General features: G+C 41.2%; 1 protein-coding gene across 1 annotated transcript in view; it reads left to right on the top strand.

Annotated features, from left to right (window-relative positions):
- Positions 1-8,977, top strand: part of adipor2 (adiponectin receptor 2) — a 27,530-nt gene extending 18,553 nt beyond the window's left edge. Inside the window, exons 3-8 of the mRNA XM_005725290.2 lie at positions 4,116-4,295; positions 5,001-5,172; positions 5,913-6,099; positions 6,181-6,368; positions 6,842-7,035; positions 7,120-8,977. Coding sequence (XP_005725347.1) covers positions 4,116-4,295; positions 5,001-5,172; positions 5,913-6,099; positions 6,181-6,368; positions 6,842-7,035; positions 7,120-7,248 — 1,050 coding nt within the window. The 3' untranslated portion in view covers positions 7,249-8,977. The remainder of the gene's footprint in view (positions 1-4,115; positions 4,296-5,000; positions 5,173-5,912; positions 6,100-6,180; positions 6,369-6,841; positions 7,036-7,119) is intronic.
- The last annotated feature ends 489 nt before the right edge of the window (positions 8,978-9,466 follow it).

Raw genomic sequence — 9,466 nt, 5'->3', positions numbered from 1 at the left:
ATTCAGTGTTTGGGAAGAAGCTCCCAACTGTCCTTCGGGAATTTGTTTTCCACCCCCCAAAAAATGGAGAAGAGAAGTGTTCAGCTTATACATGACACCAACTGTGACACGTTTACACAAAATACACGTGACTGTGCCAGACGAGCAACGATCTGGGCCTCGCTGACCTCCGGACTGCGTTGTTACTCATACACGATGAGCTGGTGCATGGTGACCTCACCGAGATAAGAATGAATGGTTTTTGGATAGATGGGATCATATCAGTAGACATGCACTCTCTCCTATACAGAGCGAAATCTGACTCTGTAACCTCTGCCATAATACCTTGTTGACAACCATGCAGCTGAGTCACATGTTCAGGCTTTTTCACAGGCGTGTTTATCTCTGAATGTAAGCACAAGTGTGTGAGGGGTAGCCCAGAGTTCCAGGAAAACTGTCCTGCTTCGCTGTGACAGACCTCCTCCTGTCCTCTCAGTTTTTAGGTCTGATTACGGCAGCTTCAGCTGAGCAGCTGGCAGCTCGGCTATTTGCGTCGCTTGCTGCTAAACCTCAGCACTGTGGCTGATTTCAAATGAACTGATGTTTCACAAGAAAAGCAAAAAAAAGTTTCTGTGCCTGCATCACTGGCAGTCGGTCATTTTCAGTTTCTCTGTATTTTTCTTCCTGAGAATATGCGCAGACACCCATAGCTTCCTCTTTGCAATCAGCCTCTTTCATCAGCTTTTACGTGGCAGAGAAAGACGAAAGCTGCTAACTACCAGCTACAGAATACCCATATTAAACCCGCTTCTCACGATCAGAGCAGGAAAGCACTCTGGCAGGATTTAACAGCTGTTTTTGCAGATTTTAATAACAACATCTCTACGGTCGTGTGAAAACAGCCTCCAAAATGTCAGCTTCACACCAGGTAACAGAAACGGCCTTTTCAGTCATTTATTATTTGTAATCAAACCTTTTGTGTAGGGGGAAAAAAGTTTACTAAGCTAGCATACTGTAGCTCAGAGCAGGAGAGCAGGTTGTCTACTAATCGGAAGGTTCGTGGTTTGATCTCTGGCTGCTCCAGTCTGTATGCAGAATATCCTTGGGCAAGATAGTAACCCAAGTTGCTCTAATGCATCCATCGAAGTGTGAATGTGTGGATGTTGGATAGAAAGCACTAGCATAGAAAAAGTGCTTGTATTAATGGGTGTGACTAGGTGAACAATGCATGTTTTATAAAGCAAGTATGTGACTGTGACTTGTCCTATTATTTTTAGCTGGTGGCCATATACTTGAATACTATTCCACTCATGCACATCATAGAACTTTTTACCTGCTAATGTCTTAACATACTTGGTCTGCAACTTGCAGTTTTCATTTCTGATTATTTTTGAAGAGGCTAATTTTGGTTTATTTTTTTTAAAAAAGTGTTAAAAATGAGGTCAATTGTACTAAATCACTATTTTTCTGACAAACACACTAACAGATTATGTCCCACGGTGTTATGTGCAGGCGTTACTTCAGGGCTTCAGCGTTGTCGTACATATAGATTGTTTGGTGAAGTTTTGTTGATAAAACTCAGTCACAAGATTCAGTCTTGTTTTCACATGATGTTAGCATAATTTTATTCTGATATTCACGTGGATTCAAATTACAGCAAGACAGGTTAGGCGAGTAGCTTGTTGCTAGGATAAATTATAAATAAACTGTGCGCTTTGCATCCAAAACTAATCGGGGATTTTAGTCTGGTCGTGAGATGACAGTAGTTGTATTGATAACTGCAGTAGATGCTGTGCTGCTTATGTGTCATACACTTTCTACATCAGCGAAGAGCACCACACGTGTCTCAAAAGCCGACGAGGATATAATATCGCAAGAACAGCTACTCGTCCGTCTGTGCATCTGCAACAGAGCATAATCCTGACCTTAGAGGACATGCTGTTGTTCCTGCTGTGCACAGACACGTGTGCACACACAGAGTTACTCAAGAATCTCACAATCCACAACCAGACCGGCAGCACCTGAAGTTAAGGCCACACCTGTATTACTTGCATGCATGGACACACATGAGAGGTTATCCATGAGAGATGCAAAGACCGGAGGGCACACGTGATTGTTTGGCAGTCACCCAGATACCCTCTGCTGACATAGTGCACTAGGTCCTTTGCACATAAGTACACCGAGAATCAACGTTAGGCGAAACACCAGATTCATGAAAATATTGCCCTCAAGTGTGATGGAAGCTTTTGTCCCTTCCTTGCATTTTTTGCGGCCTCTGATTTGTTCTCATGTGTGGTTAAACACTGTGTGCACACAGATTCAAGGAAAAATTAACTTCGGAGACGTTCACTTTCAGTTCCTAAACGGCATGTCATGGTCAGTAGGCACACGTGCACGAGCAGAGACCTTGCTGTTGCAGTGTATTTTGCTGGTGGGTCTTTAAAAACAGGGTTAGTCATGCATTATATATAAAACAGGACTCTCATTCTCCCTCTTTCTGCAACCCACTTGTTCTCGTGTCTCTCTCTGTCTTGCCACTTTTCCCCTAATTTCCTCACTTGGCCTTTTCCTGCTCATCTGGAGTATTAAAAAGAACAAGAGGGATGCCATTTCTAATCATCTCCTATTAAACATAAATAAATCTGTGGCTTGTTAAGAGGAATAAAAAATAACAATAATCATCAGTGTATGTGTTTTGATGCATGTGTGGCCTTAATACTTATCAGCTTTCCCACCTGAAACCGCACACATCATCGGTGTGTCGGCGAGCGCTTAACTGTGTGCGACTGTTTGTTTGCGTGTCAGTAATGATGAATGACTGTGTATTTATCACAAAGCGCTAGCCATATTAATTCTGCCACAGACTACCCAGCGGTGACAGCTATTGTGTTGGATTGAATTCACACTGTCTGTTTAAGCCTCTATTTATAAATGATAGCTCAGACAAACAGGGACTGCAGCGATTTAATAATAAAATGGCTTTGTTTTCTTTACACAATAGCTTTAATTTTCTTCCTTTTACAGTTTTGTTAATCTGATTTGTTTGTGTATGCAGTCAGATAGGGATGATAAAATGTGTATTTTTACATGCGCGTATTCTCTTATAGTTTTTGTGCACCACATGCTGGGATATGGGACAGTTTAAAAGCTTTGCACGGACTGTCTGAGGAGTTGTCAGTAACAGCGTTAAAGGTAGAACGAAAAGAAAAACGATGGAGCTAAATTCTCGAGTTGTAAATTTATGAATGTAAATAAGTTGTTATGTTTCCTGGTTTGAATAGTGAAGTAGATTAAAGGGAGGTCAGTTTATTTTACATTTTGGCTTATTTTTAAACACTTCATCGTCTTGCTTCAGTAGACTTGTCTCGCGTGCTGACAGCGTATGAATCAGCGCGGCGCCTCAGCTGCACGGGCACAAATCTGCAAGGAGGCTTTCAGCTGTTTGAGTCTGACAGCAGCTGGAAGTGTCGAAACCCTGTTTTTATTTACTTTGTTTGAACTAATATTAGCTTTTATTGCTGGTTTATTCATCTGGACTTTTTTACTTACCACTACAATATTTTATTATATATTAATAATTATATACCTTGAACTGCAATACTTGCACAAAAGGTGCTATATAAAAAAAAGGTTTTTTTTAAATTTAACATAGCACATTTAAACACAGTTATGAGTTTGACATTGACTGAAGTGTTGCACATGAAGCCACTCATGTATATACGATTTGAACAAGACAACTAAAGGAGAGTTACAACTTTTAGAAAATAAGAAACTTAAAATATTTAATTAAAAAGCTGTTCACTGGTAAAAAAACAAACACTCTAATTAACTACAGTTGGCTTCAGATGAAAGTGGTCTTAAATATCCTCAGTGTATGATCACATTGTACAGTGTGTGCTCTTCCAGTCACTGGTCAGCAGTAGGTTTAAGAAAGGATCTATGATGAGTCTTGTCACTCATGTTGAATGTAATTTGCATGTGAGAGGAGGATTGCACAAGCTTAGATCGATGATAGCTCCCACATGTTTGAACTGGGTAGCGTGCAGCCAGAGCAGGTTCATGGTAAAGGTGTCAGAAAACAGCTGGTCCTCTTCGACTAAGTGTGTGTGTGTGTGTGTGTGTGTGTTTCTTTGCAGAGCGTCCCAGAGTGCGACGACAAGAAAAGGGTAAGCGAAGAGGATGACAGAGGAAGAAAAGAGGAGGAAACGGAGGAGGAGGAGGAGGATGAGAGGAACGGTGATGAAGGCTTCATGGGAATGACTCCACTCCTGCAAGCACACCACGCCATGGAGAGGATGGAGGAGTTTGTACACAAGGTGCAAAAAACAAAACAAAAAAAAACAACCCAACCCCCCCACACTCACAAACACACTTCAGACCTTCGTCTTAACTCGTCTTAACTTATCTGAAAAGATTGTTGGGGAGCGCTCCACCTTTTAATTCCACCGCCCACTAAATTAGGTACTCCTCCCTTGGGGTATGTTTGCTTTACTGAGGAGGTTTTTATAACAACACTCAATAAAGCCACATAGTAAACGACAGCAATAAACCCATAAAAACAGCTACGGTAGAGTTCTGTGTTTGCTTAGTTTTTTTTAATTTTTTTTATCGCTTATACAGAATGTGTTTCAAAAGACGGAGAGTTAAAAAAAAGAGTTCAGTAATTTTAAAGTGCAGTTTAAGAGCATAAAGCTAAAAAAGGCCAGCACTGTTACCCCGCAGGAAGCTCTTCAGATGTGGTTCTTGATACATACAGATGCAAACAGTCACTGTGTCGAAATAAAAATAATCACGCGACTATAAGAATTAGAGTGTGTGCTTTTGAAACAGCACAGCCTGGACGAGTGTCCTGTAACTAAAAATAGCTGTATGTAAATTGGTGGAGTCAGTATATTTATTTACATAATAGTTGTCATTTGACACTCCTGATCTGCACTCCAGTCCAGTAAACTGCAGCAGTTTTCCATTCATACCAGATCATGATGTAGATGTTTCCTCTTTCTCCCTTATTAACCAATCAGATGTGGGAGGGTCGGTGGCGCGTCATTCCTCACGATGTACTCCCCGATTGGCTGAAGGACAACGACTTCCTGCTTCACGGCCACAGGCCTCCCATGCCTTCGTTTCGCGCCTGCTTCAAGAGCATCTTTAGAATCCACACAGAGACGGGAAACATCTGGACACACCTGCTAGGTAAGACAGACGCACGCACACACACACACACACACACACACACACACACACACACACACACACACACACACACACACACTGAGAGAGTTTTCTAAAACTCAATAGTTTTGTGCATCTTTAACTTTCGGTATTCTTCATTTTAACCTTTAATCCTAATCTTAAATTGTCTCTGCAAAAATGTTGAGGCATGATGAGATGGCAGATGTACTGGAGCACACACATGAACACACATGAACACACGCACACATGTACACACACCACGAGAACAGGATTAGGGTTAACGGCTGGGAATTACAGGAGTGGGATTGTTTTTTCCTGTGTGTATTTCTGAAATGTATTACTCCACTCCTTATTTTATTCTTCAGCTAATCTGCATATTTATCCAGACTTCATTAGGTAACAGAGAACCTTGTGCAAACCTGCTAACTTGTTACGTTGCATAAAAACGTGCGTGTCGAAAGCCAAGCGGCTGCCGTCAGTAGACGGGTCCAGGAAATCCAGTGTGTTATTTTCCTGCTTGAGTGGAAGAGTTGTAGTTGATCCCAGGTTTTTAAAACTCTTTATTTATCCTTCCTTCTACACCTCTATAAACAAGTTTTGTTCTTCTCTCTGCTGCCACCTTGTGGCGTGTGAGAGTGTGCACCTCGGCGTCATTGTAGTGGAGAAATTGTGAGTCCTGATACTTTTTCATTTTAATATCACTGATATCCATCTTACCCTGTCATCTCATCTCTCTGCAGGCTGTTTGTTTTTCCTCTGTCTGGGCCTGATGTACATGTTCAGACCCAACATGTCTTTTGTGGCTCCGGTCCAAGAGAAGGTGGTGATCGGGATGTTTTTCCTGGGAGCCATCCTCTGCCTTTCATTCTCCTGGCTCTTCCACACAGTCTACTGCCACTCTGAGGGCGTGTCCAGAGTCTTCTCCAAGTAAGAAATGTCTCAGTCTTCATGCTGTATTGGGGGCGTCTTTTCTTCAGGAGTAAGCTCACGATGTTGTTGTGTCTCCAGGTTGGACTACAGTGGGATCGCCTTCCTGATCATGGGCTCCTTCGTCCCCTGGTTGTATTATTCCTTCTACTGCTCCCCTCAGCCCTGCTTCATCTACCTGATAGTGGTCTGTGTACTAGGACTGGCTGCCATCATCGTATCACAGTGCGACTTCTTTGCTACTCCGCAGTACAGAGGAGTCAGAGCAGGTAGATTGGGATAAGTGAGGATGGGTTGGGTTTGTGGTCATGTGGCTTCAGGCCTGTTATTTACAATAGAAGACACCATATTTGGTCCATAAACTGCATATTTCGCTGCTAAGGTGTGGCACTAAGTTTTGCCTCAACTTAACCCTGATTGATTTGGTGTAAAAATATTTAAAAATATATAAAAGCATTTTAATTTAAAATAAGGGGCAGCTGGAGTCTATGGCGGCTGTTGTAGCTAAGAACGTCTGTGGAAGGAAGCTGGATTACCCATAGAGATCAAACTCAACACCGGTTAAAATCTTTTCAGTAAAAAATTAAGATTGGTGTTACTTGCTTGGTTGTCTAATCTAATAATCCATGAGTCAAAAAATCTGTTATTACAGGTTTAAGTTGGTTGACAGTCGATGTTCTTAAAGCGGCCCTTGCTATATCTGCTCCCTCGTGTATTCACTTTGTGTCCATTCTTTGTTCAGGCGTGTTTGTGGGCCTTGGTCTGAGTGGCGTGGTGCCCACCCTGCACTTTGTCATCAGTGAGGGTCTGATCAAGGCGACCACCATTGGCCAGATGGGCTGGCTGTTCCTCATGGCCACGCTCTACATCACCGGAGCCTGTCTGTACGCCGCCCGAATCCCCGAGAGGTTCTTCCCCGGCAAGTGTGACATCTGGGTGAGTGTCTGTCGCCGGTAAGGAAACATGCTTGGATTAGAAACTCTTCACCGTGATTCTTATGTCCTGCTGTTCCCTCCGCAGTTTCACTCCCATCAGTTGTTCCACATCTTGGTGGTCGCCGGGGCTTTCGTTCACTTCCACGGCGTCTCCAACCTGCAGGAGTTTCGCTTCACGGCAGGAGGAGGCTGCACTGAGGATGGCAATCTCTAACACACGTACAAACATACACTGACCTTTTCATCATTTACTGTGTCAGGCACCGGTTCTTATATCCACAGATATACACGAACAGACACATACACACTCACTTCACCCCCAAACTGAAGACCGAAGTGGCTTGTCCTTCTCATAGGACGCGATTAAATCCAACTCTGTCTGCCTGTCTGTCCCCATTTCCTCTGGCTCCGTTTGCTTTGACTATAAAACCACTTCTGTGACAGCGTGTTTTATAAAAGCAGTTTCTGAGACTCTTTCCAGGAAGTAATCCTTTTGTCCGGGAGGATACCAGACATTCAAACCTCCCTACGTTCTCTTCTTGGATTAATGGTTTGGTTTCCAGCAGAAGTGTGATTCATGCTTTAAAAAGGAAAAAAAAAACCAAACATTTTTTTTTGTTTTGGTTTTTTTTTTTTACTACTTTTTTTTTTTCTTTTTTGCTGAATGCTGTTTTCCAAGTTGCCTCTTTAGAGGATGCAAACAAATGAAAGTATGGGGGGGAAAAGAAGAATTGAGTGCAAAATTGATTCTTTCTCTCATTGTGAAGCTTTGCAAATGCGGACAAAAGGGTTAATAGTCGCTTTTAAAATTTAAAAAACAACAAAAACCAAACAAAAATAACAACTTTTCCATGTAAATAAGATTTCTAAACTTTGGGTTATAGATTTGTAAGAAATATATATTTAAAAAATGACAAAAAATGATGGCAAGAATAAATATGATAGATGGTAAACCAATTAGAGCCGAGGGGGGGAGGTGTCAATTCTACACTTGTTCCAGTGTTCGGTGGGAGGCGCTTCAAGTAACTTTTTTTTGTGTAAGGACACGAGGTGGGGGAGGTTTTAGAGAAAATTTATTGGCACAACATCCAAATCCTATCAAAACATAGTACGCCGTCTCCAGTGGCGACACGGGAGTCACTTACAGGCGTGAAAACCTTACAAACGGCGAGCAACGCAGATTTCGTCTTAACATCAAAAACTATGATTATATATTTATGAGTTATCTAAATATGTAGCATCTTCTTTCTCTGATTGAATTCAACCTAAAGCTTATTTTTGCTCCACCACTATATGTTTATTTTTTCTAATATTTCCTTAAATGATTTATTGAAACGCATAAATGATACTTTTCACAATATTTTTGTAAACACGGCCCCAGAATTAGGTAAAACTGGAATCATTCGTTTCATGTCCACAGACCACAAATATTTAAAACTAAAATTAAAACAATTTTCTTTCTTTCTTTTCTTTTTTTTGGATTGCATTTTCATATTTTTCACTGCTGTTATTGCATTTCAAGCTTTAATTTTACGTGTTTTTCTTTCGTTTGCTTCGTTGTTTCGTTTGGTTTGGCGAGGGCCAAAACGTTCCTCCCTCCAAACGTTCCGACTTAAAGGGCTCATGATTAATTAACACGAGATGAACTTTCAAGTTTATACCAAAATCTTACAACTTGCACAATAAAACACTTCTGAGCTTGTGTTTCTGGGGATGTGTAAACTTTTTAGGTGTGCAAGTAAAATGAAAGTTGATCGATCGTCTTTGCATCGCAAGAAGAATTTTTTGTTTTCATCTCCATTTTTTTTCTTTTCTCTAGTTTATATTAAATTATTTCTCTCGGGGAGGGCATACTGTCTGAAGCACACAGTTCGCTCTGGTGGAAGTGTTTGATTGCAATAGACCTTTATATCTGCTGTATTGTTCTAATAAAAAGGTTTTTGAAGCAGTCACTTTGTCTTGGAAGTGTTATTATATACACAACACTGAGATCACATCACATAACCTCCTTGTTTTCTGTGTTAGTTAACACTTTACTTAAGCTGCAGCTGAGTTCCAAGTTTTAAAATATTAGGTTGTAGATGATTTACAATCCTTCTTCTACCCACACTTGGGTGTTGGGTATGAAAGATTCCATACATGTCAATATAAAGTAACTGCTCATGTAACCCTCTGCTCTGGGGTTCCTTGTGTAGTGGCATTCAACAACGTCCTATCACCTGATGCAGGCTTTGCTGACACCTTACTGGATAGAGATGCCAGCATGTGGGAATTGAACTTGAGACACTGTCTCCAGAGGCGTGTAGTCGTACCACTATGCTATCCAGCTTGCTCAGACAGAAAACCTGCAGTTGCAAATCTTTTCTTATTGATAATTTTCCTTATTTTTTAAATTTAATGTGTGTTTTAAAATGCGTTTTAAGTATAAAAGT

This window comes from Pundamilia nyererei, unplaced genomic scaffold (genome assembly GCF_000239375.1).
Source record: "Pundamilia nyererei isolate P.nyererei 1_Seehausen unplaced genomic scaffold, PunNye1.0 scaffold00014, whole genome shotgun sequence".
Lineage (NCBI taxonomy): Eukaryota > Metazoa > Chordata > Actinopteri > Cichliformes > Cichlidae > Pundamilia > Pundamilia nyererei.
The sequence above is the reverse complement of the archived record's forward strand: the minus strand, read 5'-3'. Positions and strand labels throughout refer to the sequence as shown.